We start from the raw sequence: 23,692 nt of genomic DNA, 5'->3' as shown, positions 1-23,692 counted from the left end.
CAGATCAGCAATCACACCTCAGAAAAGGGCCAATGTCAGAGCTGGAGAATGGTCCAACCCTTTTATAGGCCTGAGCATGAGCTGGGAATCTTAGTCCCATCACACTGAAGGGCTGAGGAGAAGCCAGTGGCAGTGTCTCCAGCTGGATACTGGGAACCTTCCCTGCCAAGTGAGGGTCACAATACCTGGCTCTCTCCCACCCAAGGTAGGAAAGGAGGACACTGCCCACAAGAGGATGCTGGAAAGAGGTTTATTGCAGAGCAGGAAGCAGGAGGAGCTCAGGGTTTGGAGTGGGTGCACCGTGCTCAGAGTGGGAGAAGCATCTCCCCATCTCCCAGAGGGTACAGCTGGGTGCAAGGCTGTGCCCTCCATGCCTGGTGCCTCAGTAGCCATTGGCACTTGCCTGGAGGACTGATCAGCCTCTTCTTGGGGTGAAAATCAACAGGGACACACCAGCCCCCAGCCCCAACTACAGAGTGGGTTTGGGCAGCATCCATTTCGGCTCCTCTGCCCCTTTATCCAACAGTGGACAGTGTTTCCTGGGGCTAAGACATGGGCTCTGCAATGTTGTGTCTCTGTCTGCTCCACCTGTACTAGTTTGGTACTGGGATACTGCACACCAAGTGGGCCACTGAGACACAGGAAGGGACCTGGGCCCCTGATCCTGGCCCCTGATTGGAAGACCAATCCAAGCAGAGCAGGGCCACTGGAAGAGAAGATCTCTGTGTGGCAGGACCCTGTGAGGACATTAACTTAGTCTGGGAAAGGAGATACCTCTTGCGGGGGAGAGGTGGGACTCTGTGTGCCAAAGTGGGGATGTGGGGCACAGGTAGGACAGGACCAGTCTGTCTGGAGGAGGCAGCAGCTCTGCTCCTGTCTGCTCAGGGTGGAGCCCTGGGCAAGGGCTGGGGAGAGACCAAGCAGGGACAGGAGCACAGGAGAGGGGACTGGGCTCCACTGGGAGACATGTCAGTCCAGGTGTTCTCTATTGGCCCTACTCTGCCTGGGATGCCCCGTCCTTGTCACTCGTTAGGTCCTCTTCATTCAGGAGTGGCCGCTTCCTCTTGAAAAAGCCCATCTGCAGTAGAGTACAGAATGGTTATTAACAGGTCTCTGACATCCCCAGACTGCACACCCCCAGGGTGGCCTGGGCCAGGAGTCATCCCTACTCAGGGCCCTCACTGAGCTAGTTGGGGTCAGTTCCACAGGAGATCATTCCACACACCAGACTTGTCTCCCCAGCAACTGTGCCCCCACTGCCAGACCTGGGCTAGGCTGCTCTCCCCATAATCATCCTGTCCCAGCAGGGCCCTTGAGTGTAGGTGACATGCTGGTGGCTGAGGCCTCACCTTCCACATGACAAAGATAAAAATAGCTAAGAGCAGCAGCCCCGCCAACACAGCCAGCACTATCCACCAGGTGGGGATTTCCTTCTTGCCATCGGGACTCACCCGCAGCAACTGTGTGTCAGCCTGGAGAGGGAAGACAGATTAGTGCCTGGGCCAACAGCAGGGTCTAAGGTGGGCACTATGGGGCCTGCTGAACCCAGAGCTGATCCCAAATGACCCCAATGGCATGATGGGCTGGGATCCCCCACACCAGCCAGGCCCACAAGGGGCTCAAAGTCTCCATCCCAGGTGCATTACCCACATCAGCTTAGCACTAACCCTGTGACCCTGCAGTACCCCTCACTTTGTGTCACAGCCTCCCCCAGGGGCCCAGGGAGCACTGGCCAGTGCAAGACAGGCCACCAGAGCAGGACTGTAGGTCCAGCACAGAGGCTGGCTTCAGTCCCTGCCAGCCCCTGGTGCCCTAGCCAGGAGGCACCAAATTTCTGCCAGCTCCTGGTGCCCTCCCAAACCATGCTTCCACCCACACTGCCCAATGTCACTGCCAGCCCCCAATGTAGGTGCAGGAGCTCCCTCTCCCTAAGCTTTGGAACAAGCTCTTGTATGTGACCAATGGGGACCAATGGGAAATGGCCTCCACTGCTGGTCTTGGTCTTGTGAGTGTCAGGGACAAGTCCTAAGCAAGAAGCACCACAGCTCGTGGTTTCAGGGTCAGCACCAGCCCTGGAATCTGGTCTAACAGAACCAAGCCAAGGCAGCCAGACTCCCCTGAGCAGGACCACTCCGCTGGTGCTCCACCAGGCCACCCCCCAGCACAGATCATGGGGCCATGTGCAGCTCTTTCTTCCCACCCTCAGACTGCAGCAAAGCCCCAACCTACCCCACCCTAACCCAAATACTAAGCCCAATGCAGTCTTTACCTGAAACACAGTTCAGCTCCCACCCCAAGTCTAGCCCTTTCCTCACACAAATGCTAGCCTTAGCCCATGACCCTAATTTCAAACCTAGCCTAAACCCCTAGCCTTCATCCCAACTGACTTAACCCTCCTCTAACCCATGCCCGATCCTAACCCTAACACCAGCCCAGACCACTAACTTGGAAGGGTTCTACTTGGCCCCCTCCTCCTTTAAAGATCCGGGGACGTACTGTGGCACTTCCACTTGGCAAGACTTCAGGTTGGATCCGGTATGGCATCGCAGAGACATTGTACCAAGCCCGGGACTGGATGATGAACTGGTCATGGGGACGCTGTGTTGAGAGAAGCCTGTGAGGGCAGCCTGAGAGGCCAGTCGGACGCTGGCAGGAGCATAGTGCCAAAGATGCACCACATCCTGTGCTGCCTCAGCTGTGTATGTGAGGTAGTGACTGTCCCCCATTCTCACTGCTGGTCCTGGGAAGTCCCAGCAGCACCAGGTCCTGTAGCCCACCCCCCAGAAATTGCCTCTGCTCTGGTGTTGGGGCAAAGGCTCTGAGGCAGCAGGCTGTGGCCCCTGGCTGTGAAGAACAAGTCCTGCTGTTTCGTGCACACACTTGGCTGGACAGGAGGTCTCCTGATATAAGGAGACTTACTCCCTTGGCACAGCAGTCCCAAATGGCCTGCCTTGCTGGGGGGACCACAACCTGGGTTCCCAGGCCTGTGACTGATTTGAAATGGATGCTCAGCATCTCTGAAAAGTGGGCCATTCCTTGAGCCTCCATTACCCCAGAGGTCAGCCTGTGCCCCTAGGAGACTGTCAAGTCAGTGCCATGAATGTACGTGTCCATCATGGCAGCACACACTGAGGATGCGGCCCTGGTGCTGTTCCTAGGTGGGTAGGTATTGGAGCCCTGAGACAGAGCCACTGGTGTCCCAGCTCATGGATGACAGCAGGTCCTGTTCCCACATCCCTCACTTTGGGGCAACTCCAGTGTGATCCAGGAGATCCCTCTAGATTTACAGCACCATGACCATGGATGGAATCTGGTTCCTTGGGGCCCTGCTCTCTCCTGGGGAAGAAGAGGGGCAGGAGGAACCTCAATCATGCAAGGAGGGCTGTAGGACAAAAGCAGGCTGCAAGGGGCCCCGCTGCCCCTAGGAGGGACAAGAGGAGGGCATAGGACCCTGCTTCCATGAGGGCTCTGTGCTGGGACCAATCTACCTTCATGAAACTCTCCATCCACAGGATGGCATGCACAGTCACCATGGCTCTCTGGTCCTTCTCCAAGCTCTCCACATAGCAAGTGATAGTCACACAGGGCTGGCTGCTACAGTTCTGCAGAGATAGAGTTAGTCACCACTTCGCTCTAGTCCAGTCCAGTACATCCCAGATGCTCCCCATCTCCTGCCAGCAGCATGGCTGGACCCAGAACCTGGGGGCAGTAGGCTGGAGTGGGGGAGGGGGGGTGAGTTCATCCCCTCTGGATGCTCAGCTCTGGAATGGGTAGAAGGAGAGTGTAATGGGTAGCCCTGCCCCAGGGGCTGGAGCTGAGGCTCAGGGAGGCTAGGAGGCCCTGTAGGTGCACAAACACAGAACCTTACCTGGATGTACCGTCCATTCCACCCACGTGGTCTGCACAGCTCCCTCCCCCACCTTGCATTCAGGACCTTTCTGCTTCTCTGACTGCCCCATGCCCACAGCTCCTGTATATCCCCCTGACCTGCCTAGGTCAGGACCCCCCTGCCAGCAGCAGCTTCCTGTTCCTCCCATTCTCCCTGGCTGTCTCAGGGTAGCCCCACAGCACAGCTGGTATCAGTAGGACCAGTTTTCTCAGTACAGCGTGCTCAGAGCAGCCCTCACTTACCAGCAGGAGGGGCTCCCGGAGAGCAGGTGGGCCTTCCTCATCTGCTTCCCGTCTCTCTCGCATGTGGGCTGGCCGGCGACTCTCATTGTGGCTGGGGGAGACCGTGGGTCTTTGGATCTCCAGCTGGAATAAGAGGGATGCAACATAGGCTTCTTATCCCTGCACCCATCAGTTGTGTGTGTATGGGTGGGGTGGGGGAAATCATTACTCCAAGACTTTGTACCCCCTGCCCTGTTTGACAAGGGACCCTGGGACAGAGCTTTGACATGAGTGGATGGACAATGACAGATCTTGGTCTCACTCTCTGGGGTGACTCCAGTGTGGTCCAGGATTCCCCCTCTGGATCTACAGCACTGATTATGGCCAGAATCTGGTCCCTTGGGTTGTCCTGTTCCAGCCTGCACCCTTTGCAGCACCTCTGCAGGCCTGGGATAGACCCAGGAGCATGACAGTGGGCTCTGTCCTGGCTGTCTTGTAGGACAAGAGCTCAGTAGAGCCCCAAGCTGGTGGCTCAGGCAATGACTTGGGTTGTGCCATGGTCAGGGGAGAGGGAGTGAGACTCGCTATGCCTGTGAGTACTTGCTAGCACAAACAGTCTGAGACAGCCAATGCTGTTCCAAAGGCTGAGAGGGTAGGTTTCCTTTGCTGCTCCCACCATCCCCTCACTCTGGGGCTGCTCATGTCCTCCAGTCAGTGTGGAACCAAGTGTCAGTCACAGAGCTCAGCACTTGTGCAGTTGAAGCCCAGATCTACAGAGAGGTGGAGGGCCCTGGAAGAGCCAGAGCTGGGGCCCTGTGACCAGAGGGCTGCAGGCACCCTTTCCACACCCTCAGGGAACTGTGGTCTCCCCTCCCTTCCCCTGCCCCAGAAGCAGTGGCCTCCTCACGCACATCTCCACTCTTACCCCAAGAGGGTTGATGTCTCTGGAGTCAGAGCAGTTGATCTTCCCCTCAGTACTGTGGCCCGCGAGGTACAGAAAAAAGTCACTTTGGAACTGGCTGAGGAAGTCCACCTGAAGGGCCACCCCGCTCACTGTCCCGGGGCCCTTGTTATGCAGCTTGGGGGAGGAAAGGAAAAGGTGTAAAGCAGGGGGCAGCAGGCCAGTCATGTAGGGAGGGCAAGGGATGGAGTTGGCAGCCTGCTGTGTGCTACACTGCGGACTGGGGGCCTGGCACTTGGTGCTGTGGGCAAGGATCTGAGTCATGACCCTCCTAGCCAGTCTGGCCGTATAACTCTCATGGGATGGGCCTTCTCCTGATACCCTTTCAGGGAGGCAGCAGAGTAGACAGGGGTTTTACTGCTTTGCATCCAAGTGGATCAGAGGTCAGTGCCAGTGCCACATCTGCAAAGGAACACCAAAGTCCTTACCCCACAGTGCTGGAGCACAGCATGGAGAAGTGGGCATGGGTGCAGAAGAGTCCCCCCAGCAGACAGGTGTGAGGGACCATGACACCACATGGCGTGGCTCTGCCCACCTGGTGCCTGGCTGCCTTGGGTGCCACACAGCCCAGACTCTGAGCTTGCAGGGCAGAAACGGCTTGCTGGCAGCTCCCTAATACTTACACATCCCTGCAGCCCATGCAGCCCTCAAGTCAGCCATATGGGACCCTGGGAGGCCAGTGCAGCCCCTGGCTCCACCTGCTGCTCACCAGGCTGCCCTGCTCACCCAGCTCAATCCCCATGTTGGTCTGTAGTTTAGCTGCATGCAGAGGCCCCTGGGGCTTGGGGCTGAGCATACCCTGTACCCTCTGGGGAGGGGACCCAGCACATCTCCCAGGCCCTTGTACTCCCCATTCTGGCCAGGCCCTGGCTGGGGTTATAGCTTGGTGCCAGATGGAAGTGACAGCATTCCTGAAAAGTGGATGGTACTGGAGACCAGTCTAGAGCAGTGTTTCTCAACCTGTGGGTTGTGACCCAAAAGTGGATTGCAAGAATATATGAAAGGGTCATGAACAAACTTTAAAAATGGATCAACAAAGTTTAAAAATGAATTCTCCTTTAAAGGAGAAAAAATGTGGGAAACCGTGGCTTTTCCCTTGCAGACTGGCAGCGTCCCAGCCTGCAAGGGGCTGCTTGTATCCCTCCCCCACCCCATACACCCATCAGGGGGCTGGGGGACAACAGGTTGGGAGTGAGGGGTTCTGGGTCAGGACTGGCCATCAATGTTCACAAATCGGTCCCGGTACTAAAAAGGTCGAGGACCACTGGTCTAAAGGTCTTTGGCTCCACTGTGTCCCTTGCCGCACACACCCACCCCTCCACACTGCCAGGTCCCTACCTGGTAGACATGCTCCACCTTGGGGCCATAGTCCTCCAGCCGGTGGCTCTTCTCTGGTTGCATCCAGCCCTCCAGTGGCACCACCATGGTTGCAGGGAGGGAATTTCTAGGGGACCCAAGGGCAGAAAGGCTCATGCCTGTCTTACCAGCATTGGACTGCCCCCACCTCCACTCCCAGTGCCCTCCCCATGGTGGAGCTGTCCCTTCGCTGGCCCCTAGAAGTAGGGCAAGCTGGTATCAGGCCCTGCAGGGTTTGCCACTGCCTCATGACCTGACACTGCCATCCACATGCATCCTTTGAAGGGATGCTGCATGGCTATGAACCCAGTGCCACTAGGCCCAGAGTAGCACTGCAGCATTACATGGCCAATACTGTTGGGCTGGCACCAGGTTCTAGGCCAGCCCCAGCTTCAGTCTAGGCCACTGAGCAACTCCACCTCACCCTTCACAAGAAGTACCTGTCTCCCCCAGGATCCACTCTACCCATCTCCCCTTAGTTCCCCCAGGAGCCCCTCACCCTCTCAGCTCCATCTGGGCAGCCACTTTGATGGGGACCTGCACCACCGCCACATTGCTGTTGGGATTCTGGCTGTTTTTGCTGCAGCACAAGAGGGAGGGGAAAATGCTGGGTGAGTCTCACATGGAGCATTGGCTCAGGGTGAGTGGGGCATGAGTATCACCGGCAGGAAGCAGGGTGGGGACAATGGGTATGGGTGGTGAGAGTGGGGTGCAGCACTCCTGGGTTCCATTCCTGTCTCCACCACTGATCTCCTGGGTGTCACAGTCACTTTGTCAGCAGCATAGTAACTAGCCATCTCCCAGGGGCCTGTAAGGGTTAATTTGTTCCTATTTGCCTGAGGCCCAGCGCTGGGATTGGATCAGGACTGTGGCAAGGATCTTCATCAGGTGCTTCTGCAGGTGACTTCAAGTAAGTGGCCAAGGGGTGATAGCAAACCAGCCCTTCAGTGCTGGGACACCTGGGGCCTGCTCCCCAAAGGGCAGGGGGAGAAGAGCAATTCATTCCAAACCTCCCAAGAAGCCTGAAGGGCTCACAGGCTCTGTCCAGGCTGGCACTGTGCAGCCCAGTGATGGATGCCCACCACAGGGGGACATGGTCAGAGTCATCACCAGGCCTCTGCGCACACTGGCAGGGAGAGGAGAAGGGTGTTTGCTGCCTTACCTCCTCAACTGCAATGGGAACGTGATAGTGTCACCTGCATTCTCCAGGTTGGCAACACTGAGTGCTATATCCACAGTGACCTGTAGAGAGAGGGGAGAGCATGTATGTACCATGCACCATGCCCCAGACTGCAGAGGCCACAGGTCTCAGTGTTGCCATGTAGCACTTCTGATCCAGAAAGCAAGTACACAAGGACCCTGCCCCTGTGACTATAGCCAAGAGCACAGATACCACAGACACCATAAGAAGAGACAGGGTGCACCCACAGACACTGCTGAACTCCCATGGACAAGTTCTGCCCCAAAGCAGGAACAGTCTCAGTGGTGTGAGTGCTGGGATGAGCTGGGAAAGTGGCCAGCACATGTGCAGAAGCCCAGGGCACCATCACTGAGAACTGCAGTGACCAGTCAGCAGCCCAAGGCTCCTGGAGATTATCAGAGGGACAGTGGATTATCATCCAGTCCTGTCCTGGCCAAGGGACATGCCACTTGAGGGCTTTAGCAGCCTGCCTCAGGCAAAGGCAGCAGGAGAAAGAGATAGGCACTGTCTGGCATGCAGCAGAGATACCCCATACCTTGGTGCCAGTCTTCATGGGATTCCCCAGCTCGCAGATCACCACATGGGTCTCATTCTTCTTCTTGGGGTTACAGATCAGCTTCTCCATGCCCTGCAGTGGGATGGGTTTGGAGACAGGAAGTTATCACAAGGAGGAGCTGTGGGGGCAGGCTGGAACAGGGAGAGTGATGCTTCCCTCTGGATAGATGGTGTCACAATGTGAGAGGTGCCTGGATCCACAGATATGGGAACCATTCCCCTAGGTCCTCCAACCCTGTTCAGGCTGTGCAATGTGTGTGTGTGTGGGGGGCCAATAGGAGCCTAGCAGCCTACCAGGGTGTAGAGAAATCCCCTACAGCCCAAGCAACAGCTGAAGATTAGGGTTCAAATTCTGATGATGACACAGAGGAGACAGTTCAATGGCAAAGCCTATCTGGGGCAGGTGACTGAGGCATGGGGAAGGACTGCAAATCCTGCTGCAGAGAAGTGTCAGTGCAGGGAGCTCTGAAGGAGCCCCTTTCTTCCTGCTGTAGGGTCAGGTCAGGGACGGTGTCTCCTGGATCCTATGGGAAAGCCTTTCTTGCACATGGGAAGATTCTGGCATGGCCAATGCCCTCGAGCCCCCAGAGAGTGGAGGGCCCTGGCAGGCCCCTCTGTACCTGGATGTTGCTGATAGCTCTCTGATAGTGGGCACTGGGTGGGAGTTGCACCTGCAGCTCTGCCTCAAAAGCACCTTCCCCTTCATTGGCAGCATCAACCTTAATGTGAACCATGTTCTCGGCACCAATGAGCAGGTAATCCAGATGCCTGAAAGAGAGGCACAATTATAACAGCAGATAGAGCCAAGGCCCCATCCTTAGGAAGACGAAATCCTGGAACTGGCCAACGAAAATTTTCTACAGTGTGTGCTAGCCAATAGAAACCATATAACGATGCGTTTTGGCCACAGGAATCACCTATATTTGGGGCTATCCAATTGGAACTGTACAACAGCAGGAAATGGCCAACAGAAGTGTCTACAATGTGTGTTAGCCAATAAAAATCATGTGACAATGGGTAATGGTCAATCGGAACCAAGCTGTCTTGATTCCTAGAGCTCCCCAGCTAGTCCTGTATTCTGCTGCTGACAAAAGCTAATGTTGGGGGCTTCAGACAAGGCATAAATAAACCACCTTCAAAGAACTGACTTTAGCAACATGCCCTGAAAGGAAGTCTTCCTGACCCATGAAGGACAGTGGGTTCATCCTAACCTCATCCCCAGCCAGGAGGGTCTGAGCCACAAGTCCCACACAGCTCTGCTGTGGTGCTTACGTGTAGGCTGAGAGCCTCAAGTCAGGGATGCATACGTTGTCTTCACCACAGTCCAACACGATGCGCGTCTGCAGTCAGGGAAAGACACAAGGCAAAGATGAATTTTAGTAAATGGTGTGTTGCAACAGGACTGGCCTTTCTCTGCTCCAGACCAACCCCAGGCATAGCCAGGAAAGGTTGGAAGTAGGTTGGGAGTCAGAAAAATCAGTACAGTGGTCAGGAGGGAACCTGGTTTGGATAGCAACAGGCTACAGGTTAAGATGGAGGGCACTAGCACAAGAAGGGAGCTCAATACTGGGAGGGCAGGAGGTCTGTGGGTCTGGGTGAAAGGGCACCGGCTGCATTGAAGACAATTGTTCTGGAGCCGAGATGGCAGCCACAGGCCTCTCCTACAGTGAAAACCAGATTCCAGAGGCAAATCCCAACTCTGTGAAATGGGCTGGGGCTGCTCTCTTGGCAGCTTGGCCTGGTCTCCTCCACAGGCTGGGTGCAGTGTTCATGCAGTGCCTCAGCCCCACTGCTTGGACAGTTTTGCAGCTCCCCAGGCAGATAGGAGAGGCAGGAAGCCAGCCTACCTGTTTCTGAACCAGGGTGTCTCCGTAAAGCACAAGTCCCAAGTCCTCGGTGTCCAATGGGATGGCCAGGGTCAGATTGATGCTCACAACTATGGGGCTTAGCTTGTCCTTGAAATCAGCCTCATCCTTAGGGGGTGGAGGAGGAGAGATGAAAAATGCTGAAGAGAGTCTCCCTGCCTCACTCCCTGTTGGCTGCCCAGACATTGCCAACCCCAGATCTGTGCCTAAGAGACCACCTCAGCTTCATTCTCTTCTGAGAGATCTCAATCACTTGAAGGCATCAAGGCAGCTCCTTCTCGCTAGGGACAAAGCCCTCTGAAGCACCACTCCAGCCAAGGGCTTCACTGATTTCCCACATGGATTTGAGGCCACCCTATCTGCACACAACCAGAGGCTGCCAGGGCCATGGGCTTCACCCCGCTCTTCTCTAGTGTCCCAATAGCTTTCCTACAGACCACAGCTGTGGTGCACCCTGCCTCTAACCCCTCCATACCCGCAGATAGGCTGAGAAGCTATGGCAGAAGGGAGGTCCCTCCTTTGACAGCTTCAGGGTCAATGTGGACTCTTGTGGCTTGAGCAAGAAGATCCGTTTCCCAGATTTCTGCTTCATCCGATCCAGCTGCAGGTTGGCATTCAGTTCTGGGGCAAGTGGAAGCATAGGGTAGTCACAGTTCCCAGTGCTCAATGGCTGCACGGAGCTGGCACACTTTAGCCGTGGGACCTGTTTCTTCTCCCAGCCCATCTCCTGTCATGCTGAACATCAAACTGAGAGTAGCTTGACCTGGCTGGGTTAGGTCAAGAAAGCAAGTGCACTGAGTATTGCCTTCACCCTCCAATCACTCCCATGGCCTAGGAGATGAAAGACTAGGCCACCAACAGGGGACCCTCCCTTATTCCAGCACTGGCTGCGAGGGGTCCACTGGAAGTGACTGAAATTGGATGCTTATCTTGCTGGGATCCTATGACCCCAGCTGACTTCCTGCCCTTTGGGCGGGGGGCTGGACTCTATGATCTTCCGAGGTCCCTTCCAGTCCTAATGTCTATGAAATCTATGAAATCATCTCCATGGCCTGCTCAGCCCTTAGGTCTGGTGGGAAGGGAGACCATGAGAGCCAGGTGTCATGGCTTGGGGATCAGCCCACCAGGCCAACACAAGCCTCTGAAAAGCAGCTACAGAGCCACCGGGCAGCCACTGCTGAGCACAGCAGGATTTAAACCAGTGACCCAGAGAGGACTGGTGAAGTACCCAGGTCTGCCAGCCCCTTCAAGGCCTATCTCCCATCAGAGGCATGACTACATCCTGGAGCAGCTCCAAAAAGTGCAGCTAGCAGATACACAGACCTAGACTCCAGCCTCAGAGATAGCAGGGGTACAATACAGCTTCATGTCCACTTGCCCACTGGAACCAGCACTTTACAGATAACCTTGGCCCTGCCCCAGGCTGCAGCTGGTCATTGCTGCCTGCCCTAGGAAGCCAGCTCCCCAGGGGCTCATGCACGCAGTCGCCTGCACTCACTGATCTCCTCTGGGATGCTTTTCCCCAACATGTTCACGCATATCTCAATGGAGAAGCTGCAATGGCAGAAATAACAACCCCCACAAGAAGGGTTAGGGGTCTGCCAGGCCACTGAGGGGTGGGGACAGCAGCTTGCTAGGTAGACCCAGGCACTTGCATGCTTCTGGGCTCTCAGTCAAGCCATGTCAGCCCTGGCTCAGGCCCCTGCCCCTGCCCCAGGCCCTCATCATGGCCTCTGCAGCATCTCCATCCCCAACCCACAACCCCTTTCCCCCTACAGGCACCACACCCCATGGTTGCCCATCCACAAGAGCACTATGCCACCCAAAAGCATACTGCACCCCAGTTTGCTCACCAGCTGGCAGGAGTCTTGGAGTCAGGCATGGTGCAGGTCTTCTCCTCAGGGTTCAACATATCTGGCATGGAGAGCTGGGTCTCGGCCATCACCACAGGCTGAGCCCTGTGGACACCATCAGGAACAATCAGACCCAGGCAAAGGCTGGAGGGAAGTCAAGGATCCAGGCCTTCAAATGCAGTGCTGATAGGGAGGAGGTAGCAGCTCCACCCCAGGGCAGGCCCATGTGCCTCTGCCAAGATGCATCTGAGCTCACTTACTCCAGGGCTGGACTCAACCCAATCCAGTCAGGGATGGGGAGGAGCCACACCTGGGCTCAAACCCTGCAGGCCCTGTGCTCTGCAGCAAGGAGAAGCCCCAAGGGCTTCCAGCAGTAGTAGGCTGTTATCCTCATGACACTGACACAAAGGGGCTGCTGGGCTGGGGAGACAGGTAAGCATGGCAGGATCCTGATGCCACAGGGAGGAAGTGGTGAGAGGGGACTGGAGGCCTGTAGCCTGTGCCAGTCCCTCCCCATGGGACTGGAGAACCTGGGGCTAAGAATGCAGTGAGGGAGCAGCTGGTGCCTGGAGAGAGCCTGTCCTGTGCATTGTGCTGCCTGCCCTGTGAATTGTGCCACCTGCCCTGCCAGCCCCACAGTGGGAGCTTTAAAGGCTTGATCCTCCTGTGGGAAGGCAGACTCCAGGATACATCTCTAAAGGGCACACAGTGCCCTGGAGTGACATCCTGGTCTGGCACATGGTCACCCTGAGTACTCACCTGTACACAGCCACCTTGCCAGCACCAAACGCCCCAACCAGCATGTCTGTGGACACAAGCCAAGGGTCATAATGGGGTCAGTACAGACTCCAGGCATGAGATCTAGGGTGTACTGGCAGCAGCAGCCATGGGCAGAGGCAGGTGCTGTCTAGCAAGGACAATGTGGTCAACTGTGCCCTAGAAGCCTGTCTGTGCAACAAACAGGGTCAGTGCTAGACAGGGCAGGGGGCAGTGCCAAGCACAGGGGCCTTGATGACCTGCAATACTGCTGGGGCTGAGCCCTTGTCACCCTCCCACCGTCCCACCTGGTTGTGGTCACAGCCAGGCTTCCCCCTGCTCTCAGTTTGCGGTGTCCTGATGTAGGGGGTGTGGGCTGTAAGAGTCAGTCCCTCTGGACTGTGGTGATCTCCATACCTGGGTACCCATTGGCATCAATGTCAGTGGCTCCACGCACAGAAAAGCCAAAACTGGCACGCCCAGAGAAGGGGCTGTCCAGGACCTGGGAGGCAGGTGTCTGAAGCCCCTCACTGTGCCCACTGTAGATGAACACACGGCCACTTCCACCCTTGCCAGCAAATGGGGCTCCCACTGCCACATCTGAGTGAACAAAGCAGAGGGACCTGTGAGCCCAGCATTGGGGGCAGGGCACAAACTGGGCCACCTGTGCCTCTGCTCACCTGTGTAAGGATCTCACACACATGGGTGCAGTGACTGGGACTGTGCTGTGCCCAGGCCATGGGAAGGGTGAAGGTGGCAGCAGAAGCAGCAGCTCCAGCCCAGGGCAGGCCCATGTGCCCCTGCCAAGGCACACATAAGCTCGCTTACTCCAGGGCTGGACTCATCCCAACCCAGCCAGGGACTGCTGTCATGCTCATCTGCCCCTTCTGCTCTGCCCAACCTCCAGCCCCACCAGCCTCATGTCCCATGGGCAGGTTTCCATGTCAACCCACAGTGCCCATCCCCTGCCACAGTGCACACACAACACCCCTACCTCAGCCCCTCCCTTGTGCTAGCTACACAGGCCTCAGCCATGGAGCAGGAATGGGCTGAGACCCTGGGAAGAGAATGTGTGCCCAGGCCCTGTGTGCCAACTGGGTGAGGCATGGCTGGCATTACCCATGTAGCCATCCTGGTCCAGGTCCCCAAGTGGTGCAATGGCAGTGCCAAAGCGACCGTACACATCGGTGCCCGTCAGCTTCTGCCAGGGGTTGCTGTAGGGACGTCCCAGCTGCAGGTACAGGTAGACACGTCCCACCTCATACAGCTTCCGGTCAGAGCGGCGCTCCATGTACAGTGGGGCCCCCACCAGGATATCGTCTTTCCTGCGAGACAGGGACAGCTCACACAAGGGCAAAGCCCCAGCCCCAGAGTCATGGCCTGCTTGATAGTGGGGTCAAAACAGCAGGGCTGGCCCACAGGGCCTAGGCAGGGTTACAGCGACCCCAGACGGGGGGCAGAGATAGGGACAATGGGGCCAGGGGTGCAAGTCTCTGAAGTGCCCATGTTCACTGCTCCCCTGGGCCAAGCAGAGGGTGCCCTGGCTCCCTGCCTCTGCTGCTGTCCGCACTGAGGCTGCAGGACACTGTCACAACCTGGGGTTCTTCTGGCTCCTCTGGGCTGAGTGCTCTGGGAGCCATGCAGAGCTGTCTCCTGTCTGCTTGTCCCCAGCTACGGACAGGTGGGGAGGGAGCTCACCTACCTGTGCTTCATAAAGAGCAGCAGCTGCCACACACAGCTCTCCTGAATGACCTCCAGCCCATCCCCTTGGCCCAGGTAGCATGAGGGCAGCCTGCAGCCCTTTGCCCTGAGAGGGAGGCCAGGCCCCTCCTCAGTTTGCTCCTTCCCCTGGGGCAACTGGGGGAGCAATCGGTGGTCATTGGACGACCACCAATGGGGTGGGTGGGTGGTGCCCCTGCAGCATACGGCTCTGTCCCTCTCCTGCCTCTCACTGCCCTTTGCCCCTGCTGGAGCCAGAGCCCACAGCCTGCCTCATGCCAGGCTGTACCAGCTGCAGTAGGCACCAGGTGGCAGCACAAACCCAACACGAGGAATCAAAAGGAGCCTGCCAAGCCCAAAAGCAACAGGAGAGCTGGGAGCATCAGAGTATCTTCGGGGCAGGAGGGTAAGCAGTGCTGCCCAGTGCCTCCACCCATCGTGGGGCAGGCCAGGTTGTGCCATGGATCCATCACCAGCTGCAAGGTGTCTAGACTGCACTGGGATTTGTGCGGCTTGTGGGGCCGGGAGATGGGGGATCTGGCAGGGCTCCCTCCCTGTGTGCACAGCTCTGAATGAGGCTGAAGGGCATGAAGCAGAGGCTCCAGGGGCTGAGCTGGGCCTTGTTGGGGGCACCACAGACAAGCAGTGCTGGGCGCAGGGCTCCTCAAGGTGCTCGCTCACCAGAACAGACAGAAACCTGTCACCCCAAAAGTTCCTGCATCCACCTCTGGCAGTGCAATGCAGGTCACTCTGGACACCCTCAGGTCAGCCTGTAAGACTCGGGGAAGGCGCCTCCCCACCAACCTGCCCCAACACTGTTGCCAAGACCTCAGCTGGCCCTGGAAGGGGGAAATGCCCTCACCCATCTCCATTGACATCCACAACAGCCACTGTGTGCCCGAAGTAAGAAGCAATCTGGAAGACACAAGGTGAGAGTGAGCACTGGGCTGGGCCGCACCCCGGATCCCCAGTCCTAGGAGTGCTTGTCTTGAAGGAGGACATTGCATGCAGGGCTCCTAAAATCCTGACCCAGATCCTCTGCTTCCCCAGCCCTGGGTTCTCCTCAGAGCCCTGCCAGTGCCTCTCAACCTGACCCCATAGCCTCTGCTATGTTTCTCAGAGACTGATAACTTAGGGGCAAGAGGCAAGTGTGTGGGGCAGTGCAGTGGGGATCATCCAGCAGGGATCAAGGCTGGGGTCCTACTTGGGGACAGAGTGGGTGATGTGGCAGGTTGTTACAGTGCAGGGTGGGGAAGCAGGGGCTGGTGCCAGGGGGTTGTACTGAGGGAGCAGGAGCCCTTCTGGCGGGGAGCAGGGAGTGGGACGGTGCTGGGGGCTGGTACCTGCTCGCTCTGGATATTCTGCAGCAGCTGCAGCTTCTTGCGGGTGCTCAAGATCTCAACCTGTCATGGGGAGAAACAAAACAGCTAGGGGGGACAGAAGGCAGTTCCTACCCCAGGGTAGAAGGGACCTGCCCTCTACATAGATTCCCCTACAGAAGAGCAGGGCCCAGGGCCCCACACCATCCTCCTGCCTGAGTGCACTGGGTCTTCAGGCCTTGGCACCTTAGGGAGAAGCTGCTACCCCACTTGAGCCCCACAGTGCCTCTGCAGGGTAGAGAGGGAATTACAGCAGGACCAGGCAGAATGAGAGCAGCCCCCAGTGCCTAGGCCTGTCCCAGAACAGCTTCAGGACCCTGGACTGGGCAAGAAAACCAGGCCGCCGGCCTGGTCAGTGACATGGAGGTTGGGACAATACTCACTCCACCTTTGGTGATGTATTTGTTGGGGACGCCCACCACATACTCTGCAAAGGAAACACACAAGCCCTGTGTGAATGGCCCAGGACCCTGCCCCAAGCCTAGGACCCCAACTGCACTTGCTCCCTGTCACCACTAACTAGGCTCATTATGGGACCCCCTGCAAGAACTGGGGGGTTCCTAGAGGGACCAGAGGGGCATGAGAAAGGGGCACTGCCTGGCCTTGGCTGGCTCTGCAATGGCCGGCTCTGCAATGGTCCTCAAAGGGTGCACTGCCCATGCCCTGGATCTAGGGAGATTTGGGCACCTTTGGCCTACACACCAAACTGGGCAGCTGGTAATCTCATGGGTGTGGTGCCCAGGTCAGGCAGGTCCTGCAGAGCCAACCCCCAGGTCAGAGACAGAGGCACAGTGGGAGAAACTCCTTGGGGATGGCTAAGCCCAGGCTCTCTGGTGAGTCAGGTGCGAGACAGGAGAGCAGCACTGGGGCCACAGGTCCCATTTGCCCGTGAATTGCCAGCTCACTTAGAGGGAGCCTCTGTGACCAGCTTCACTGAGAGCTGTGGTGCACAGAGACTAGTAGGGGGCAGGACAGTGGGGAAATGCCTGCCAGCTGTTGGCAGGGAGTGAGACATCCCCACAGTATCATGGTTTGAGGACCCCAGCTGGCAGCCCCAGGGGAAGGGAGCCCAGTGCAGCATGGGGCAATCTGTTGAACACCAGAGCTCCTAGGGAGAAGAAAATGAGGCACCCTAGCGCGCACAGCAAATTACCATACCTGCTGTCCTGGGATCCTCGTCAAACTCCCCCACAGCTACTGAGTACCCTGAAAGGGAGAGAGGGACTTTGGGTTAACTAGCTCACCCCCACAAACCCCCATCTACTGCATAAAATGGGCAGAGCTGTCAGCACGTGGAGGAGAGATGACAAGGGGTAGGAACAGGGAAGAACTAGCAGTTAGGGCAGGAGAGCGCCAGGACTCCTGGGGTCTCTTCCTGGCTCTGGAAGTTATGTGGGGCCTGATGGGTTAGAGCAAAGGGGCTGGGAGCTTGGACTCTGCCAGTGACTTGTGGGTGCCCTTGTGCAAACACTGCTCTGCTCTGTGCCCCAGTTCCTCAGTGGTGAGGAAGGCATGAAGTTAAAGACCAGCTGGGGGTAGAGTGGGCAGAAGTGCTGTCCAGTGCCCACTCACCCCTGTATGAGTCTTCATAGATATGGAGCACCTCCTCTGTCACCTGCTCCTCCTTGGCTGCGGGGTAGGACTGGAGTGCAGACAAACTGACTGTGAAGATCATTCCTGAGGGCACATCCAGTATCCTCAAGTGAGAAAGTGATTGGGAGGGGGAGGTGGCAAGACAAAGTTAAAGGGTTAATGTCCCCTTCCTTTCCCCCACCCCATGCACAGTGGACTCAGGGTCACTCAGGCCCTGCTGGGCCCATGCCTGGTGAGGGCGTGGGATCTCTGGTTCTACTGGCTGGTTCCACTAGCATTTCCCAGCTGCAGGGAGGCATGAGCCGCGGGCACCTCCTTGCTCCCAGGGCCATGACCAAGGCTCTGGGAGGTCCTGCCCCACTGAGCTGGGGGCCTGGATGTCATGGAAGTTGGATCAACACTGGCTGGGGCTCCTAGTCAGAGCCTGCTCCCAAGTATCCCCTGGCCTGGGCAGCAGCAGTGCCTCCAGCTGCATAGTAGGTAGGGGCAGGACACAAGGAGGGGAGAGGTGGGCAGGATGGCTGGTGCACGTGTCACCCCTCTCTGGGTGGCGCTGCAGGGAGATGAATCATGCCAGGAGGACCCTGGGTCCTGCCCTGCCAGGAGCCCCAGGAACTCACGTGGCTCGGCCCCTCCCAGAGCAACAGAGCCCAGGCCTGGCCTGGGGAGGAGCAGAGGACACTCACCATCAAAGTAGTATCCTCCTGGGGCCCCCAGCACCAGTGTGCCAGTCTGCAAGGGAACATATAGCCCTCTGGGAACATGCACACGCCTGGGTACACATCCCTATTATAGGCATGCACATGCATGTCCACACACATGCATCCCTGGGCACATACATGAACACTGCCTCCCCCAAGCACCAGCCTCTGACCATAACCCCCCTCATGGACACACATACCCATGGCCTGCATGCGTACCTCCAGAGCAAACATACACACACCTCTAGGAGTGTGTGCACCCCCACCCACTCAAAGGTGTACACACCACTGCCTCCCCATAGACCCAGGCACCCACAAGCACACACAGTCCCACATTGCAATGGCTCCCACCATGGCCCTACTCACACTGGTGATGGCGAAGCTGAAGCCAACCTCACAGTACCGCTTGTCATTGTCTGTGGAGAGGGGCATGAGGAAACGTTGGAGCTAGGCAGGGTAGGAGCTAGGGGATGCTGTGGGGGCTGAAGAGCGGTGGGTTTTGGGTTCCACATTCCAAGCCAGACCTCAGCTGTGACCTGACAGCAGAATCCAAGCTGTTATTTCCAGGCTGGGGAGGCCCCAGCTGACCCAGGAAGGGGTGGACAGTCCTTCTGTATGTCCCTGCAAGGCCTTGGGGACAAGCTCCTGCAGCACAGGGCTGAGCTGCGTCCTAACTAGCCAGCCCTCTGGTCTTCTGTGGGGCAGTAGGAGATGCTAGGCCGGGCCCCAGCATGTGGACTGTGATCAGGTCTGACAAAGCAAGTGCAGGACAGCATCTACTCTGACCTGGTGCCTCTCATGTCCATCTGGCTGCACCCAGACCTTTGGGGAGCTAAGCGTAACATGGGTCTATGCCCCAACCTGCATGCTTGCAGGCTGGGCACCAGCCCCACCTGTCTGGCCACAATTCTGGTTTGACCACGTCCACGTGGGCTGAGGAGGAAAGGCCCAGCTCCTGCTAAGCACCAGGGCAACAGTCCCTGAAGTCCTGGCACAGCAGGATACACTAGGTACTCAGCTCCTCACAGGCACAAAGGACACCTATACACGTGCTGGATGTCTGCTCAGATGTGTGCCAATTAGCATTAGGTTAACTGAATCTGTGGGTGCATGTTAACATGCTCCAGCAGCCTCCATGTCACATCTATTCAGTGTCCACATGATTCATAATGGTGGCGGGGTGCTTTAACTAAAGCTTGTCATATGAGCCTGCCACCATTTTGAAGCATGACATGCTGAATACATGTGAGGCTGCAGGCACTTTTAATTAGAGTGGCTCTAGGAGATGCTCTAATTAAAGCACCTGTCTGCCCCCCTGCCCCCAGCCCCACAGCATGTGTATAGACACCCAAAGTTATTAGGAAGTGAGGTGTAAAACAGGTAGAGGAGGATCCCTGGGTTTCCCAGCCCCCAAGATCCAGCCCCCTGTAATGGCAACTACAGAGAGCGCCCAGAATGAGCTACACCTGGCACCAGGCTGGGGCTTGGTTGTTGCCTGGCTCAGCCTCCTCTCCCTGGGAGAGTTTGGCAACTGCAGTGGAGGGAGACGGGCATGCTGGGCACTGAGCAGTGGAGGCTGGGCCCGGCTTCTTTGTGCTTCATTTTCCCCAGGGTGATGCCACTTCCCCGGGGGTTCTGAGGGCCTGGGCATGAGTGTTGGTAGTGATGGGGGCAGATAAGCTACTCCCAGCCAGACAGTGGTGAAAGCAGGAGCCTGCAGCAGCACACAGCTGAGGGCAATGCAGGGACATCCATTGCTCCTCAGGTACCTGGGGATATAGCCTGTGCACACTCAGAGTCCCTGTGTCACACCCCTTCTCTTCATGGAAAAGGGCCCCAGGGTGAGGGGTGGTCTCAGCAACTGGCTCTGGGGAATCCCTCACTTACAGTTGCCAGTCTGAGCATACACTGCATCCATCTGGTAAGACCGGCAGGGCGAATACTCAACAAAGTGGCTCAGGTTGCTGAAGGCGATGAAGCAGGTGCCAACAGGTGTCTTGGTGGCCTGTGCCGAGTGTTCAAAGACGTTCCAGTGCTGCAGGGGGGCGCAGGCCTGCAGGGTGTGGAGAAGCTCCAGCTAACGCTCAGGGACCTCTTCGCCCCCACCCCCCATCGACTGCTGGGAGCCACTGCTGTCCGACACCTTGCTGAGAGCACGGTGCCATGCTGGCCAGGCCCATCAGCAGGTGATGCTGGAACCGCTGGCTGCTGGTCTGTCTCTGCCCCAGACTTCCCCAGCTCCCTTTGGAACAAGGCACCGACATCCACGTTTCCCTTGCATCTCCCTGCCAGGGGCTATCCAACCCTCAGCACCAACGTGCTATTTATTTGGTGAGCAGCCACAGAGTGACTGCAGGCCAGGGTGCCTGGTAGGACTCTGTTCCCTGCTGACAGCCAAGGGGAGAAGGGCTGTAACCGAGTGAGCCAGCCGCCCCCTCCTCTCCCATCACAACGCCATGGGCTGGCTCCCTAGTGGCCGCAAGCAGCCAGCACCTGGACATAGGGTCTCCCCTTCCTCCATCTCCCACCATGGGGGCCCTTTAGTCTCCCAGTCCAGGCCAACTCTGCTGGCTCCTTCCAGAGGGACTGTGCTGCCCAAGGATCTGTATTGTCCATGGGACCCACCACCACGTTGCTCTTCCAGGTGCTCACAGATGCCCCGAACCACTGGTGTGATTTATAGGTCTCCAGCTTGAGGTAATGCCTGGGCACCATCTGATCCCCTGGGGAGAGCAGAAGCTCAATTAGAGGGCCGGGCTGAAGCTGCCAGGGTGGCACTAGGGACCCCTGACCCACCTCAGCCAAACCTAACTGGGGATGCACCCTGTCCCCACAGCCTGGCCAAAAGCTGGCACCTGCTTTGTGGGAAATCTGGCAATCTTGCCCCTCCCCACACACATGCCAGCACCAATTCTGCTCCACACTGGGAGGGATGTCTCTGCCCCTCCCTACACCCACCCCTATCCCCCCCAGTTTATCACCAACTGCCCTGGGGCAGGCTGGAGGCAGGAAGTTCAGCTCTCTCCGCAGCCCAGCAGGTGCTCACCTTCGCTATCAAATGGTATTTCGCGACACAGCTTTCCACGGGGTGCCCAGGGGCACAAGAACACGGCTCCAGGCTCGATCACACCAGGTTGTGAGGTGTTGGCCATTGGGGCTCCCACCACTATATTCATGCTGTGGGCACAGAGAGTCACCCATGTCAGGGCCAGGCATACACCCCTTCCACTGGGCCCCCACAGCATCACATGCAGGCGGCTGAACGGGGGTTGGGCAGAGCCTCCAGGGGCGGTGGAACAGACCCTGATCTAGGGTCTGGGGACTGTGGAGGGCTCCTGGTCCAGAGAATCCTGCCCACCCAGCTGTCCTGGCTGCTTTTTGCTGCCCATTGCCTTCCACTCCCTGCCCAGGCCTCTGCTCCTTCATTCCCAGACTGTGAGGAAGTGCCTGGTATTGGAACGACTCAGAGCCTCTTCGCCCCATGCTGCAATGCAGCCGTGGGACCCAGCAGCTGCCTATTGCAGCACTGCCTGGCATTTTGGGACTGGCGGAAGAGGGCACCCCCCACCCCCATGTCCCATACACCCCCCCTTCTACCCCACACACCCACCCCCTGCCCCAAATACTGTGGGGCTGGAGCCTGTGGGGCTGCAGGTTGGGAGTGAGGGGCACTGGATTGGGACTGGCCATCTATGTTTACAAATAGGTCCTGGTAGAAAAGAGGTTGAGCACCACTTCCTTAGAGGACCGGGATCTCCACTACAGCAAGGGCTGTGTGGGAGCAGCCCAACAAGTGTTGGCACGGCAGGTCCCCTCTCAGGATTGCAGGTGTCACAGAGGCAGAAGCAGCCCAGAAAGCTACTCCTAGCAACTCCAAAGGGAGTGGGCTGCTCAGACCCCACTATGGGCAGCACATAGCCTGAGCCCTAGCACTCTCGTAGAAAGGGTTAATCTAGGCTGCGGGCACTGGTGCTGGGCACACTCCTGGCACAGGGGTGATGATGTAACTAGCAACCCGCAGGCTGCACAGGCAGCAGGGCCCTCTGCATACCAAGCAGTCCTGTGGGGGACAGTGGACCCCAATGACAGGGCACCTGGATGCCCTAGACACACCCAGATCCATGGCACATCCTTGGGTGAGCTAACCTGGGGCTGTGCACAGCAGATGCCACCTGCCAGCCTCACCACTCCTCTCCTGGGCTTCCAAAGCTACAAGAATTGCCCTCACCCACCCCTACTCACCCTCAGAGTGCCCCAGGCCTCAACTGTGTCCTAGGGGTACAGGGACAGGGTAGAGATGGGCTCAGCCCTGCCCCATCACCCACCTGCCATCGCTGGCCTGGAGGAAATCCATAGAGAAGCCAAAGTAGCTGCGGTCAGGCCCCGTGTACACAGTGGGCTGGCTGGAACACAGATTGAAGGCTTGCACCAGCCATGGTCCCTGGGGAATCAGGAGCAGCTGGATGCAGCAGCTCAGCCAGATGGGAGGCAGCTGTAGCCCAGATGCACAGTTTAAAGCCATCATCCTCTCTGCCGTCCTCCTCACCAAGGAACCAGTGCCCTGGGTGTTCCCTGCAGCATGGCACTGGGGCAGACAGGCAGTGCTAACACTCAGAGTGACGTGGCTCCTGGCACTTATCAGGCAGCCCGTTGCAGCCCCCACCCCCAAATTGTGTTATCAGAGGGACACAGCAGCTTCCGGCAGGAATTGGGATAGGAAGAACCCAGTGTGGTCCCCTCCCCGCAACTTGCCCAGTTAAGTACCAAGGGCCCAACGCCTATGCTTTGTGTGGGATATGGACTAGGCTGAGCCCTGCCAGGAAGGACAGGGGAGGGGACAACACACTGTGAGTGCTCTTCAGAGAGGAGGCCAGGAGTGCATGAAATGGTGGCGGGGCTGAGAAGGGAGCTGGGAAGGCATGAGGGTTGCAGCCCTGATGCATTTGAACCCCTTCCAGGGGGCTTAGCCTTGTCTGCCTGGAGCGATCATGCTGGGCCATGCACTACCTTGGACATGTGTGTCACAGGTGTCCAGAAGCAACATGGGGTTTGGGGCTCCAGGCTTAAGTGCCTTTGTTTGGACAGATGTGCCCAGGGTGGTGGCTTGACAACCCCAACAGCCTGCACTCCCTCAGCCTTGGTCAGCTGGGTGTCACAAGTCCCTTGGTGCCCAGTAAAGCTAGAATCACCCATGGATCCAGTGTGAGGAGGCAATAGAGAACAGGGTGCACCGGGGCTGAGACATGACACTCTGAGCTTGGCAAGCCTCCCTTGGCAGGAAGGTACAAAGCAGCAGTGTTTAAACTTTGCCCCCACCGGGCCAGATCCAGCCCATGAAGCTGTGTCATCCAGGCCAAGGGGCTCCCCGCAGGTCTTAACATTTGGAGAGCTGTGGCAGCAATAATTGCCATTCTCCTGGTGCCTAATTTTCAGAGCCGAGGGAAGCCCTACAGGTCAGATGACATGACCCTATGCACAGGGTCTGTGCAGTGCAGAGCCAGATTTCATAGAATCATAGAAGTCGGGTCGGAAGGGACCTTGTAGATCTTCCAAGTCCGACCCCCTGCCTGGGCGGGAGAAAAACTGGACTCAAATGAGTCCAGCCAGGTAGGCATCAAGCCTCCTCTTAAAGATCCCCAGGGT

The 23,692-nt window shown here is 57.5% G+C and overlaps 1 protein-coding gene across 2 annotated transcripts; it reads right to left on the bottom strand.

Annotated features, from left to right (window-relative positions):
- Window positions 1-236: 236 nt before the first annotated feature.
- ITGA2B (integrin subunit alpha 2b) lies at window positions 237-22,667 on the bottom strand. 2 transcript variants are annotated; one of them, XM_019554570.1, is made up of 30 exons: window positions 22,375-22,667; window positions 21,096-21,226; window positions 20,675-20,772; window positions 19,937-20,102; window positions 18,416-18,465; window positions 18,035-18,080; window positions 17,328-17,432; window positions 16,914-16,961; window positions 16,139-16,182; window positions 15,720-15,779; window positions 15,239-15,291; window positions 13,777-13,982; window positions 13,075-13,257; window positions 12,661-12,706; window positions 11,902-12,006; window positions 11,547-11,602; window positions 10,524-10,669; window positions 10,031-10,156; window positions 9,456-9,523; window positions 8,804-8,951; window positions 8,164-8,256; window positions 7,590-7,669; window positions 6,927-7,007; window positions 6,410-6,515; window positions 5,036-5,188; window positions 4,132-4,254; window positions 3,489-3,602; window positions 2,497-2,598; window positions 1,350-1,472; window positions 237-1,078 (listed from the first exon to the last, which is right to left on the bottom strand). In XM_019554570.1, the coding sequence occupies exons 1-30, from the start codon at window positions 22,572-22,574 to the stop codon at window positions 995-997; spliced, it is 3,144 nt and encodes a 1,047-aa protein (XP_019410115.1). In that variant the 5' UTR covers window positions 22,575-22,667; the 3' UTR covers window positions 237-994. The 2 variants fall into 2 exon arrangements, with proteins under 2 accessions (XP_019410115.1, XP_019410116.1); XM_019554571.1 differs by lacking the exon at window positions 10,031-10,156.
- Window positions 22,668-23,692: the final 1,025 nt, after the last annotated feature.

This window comes from Crocodylus porosus, unplaced genomic scaffold, assembly GCF_001723895.1.
Source record: "Crocodylus porosus isolate Cpor-Errol unplaced genomic scaffold, CroPor_comp1, whole genome shotgun sequence".
NCBI lineage: Eukaryota > Metazoa > Chordata > Crocodylia > Crocodylidae > Crocodylus > Crocodylus porosus.
The sequence above is the reverse complement of the archived record's forward strand: the minus strand, read 5'-3'. Positions and strand labels throughout refer to the sequence as shown.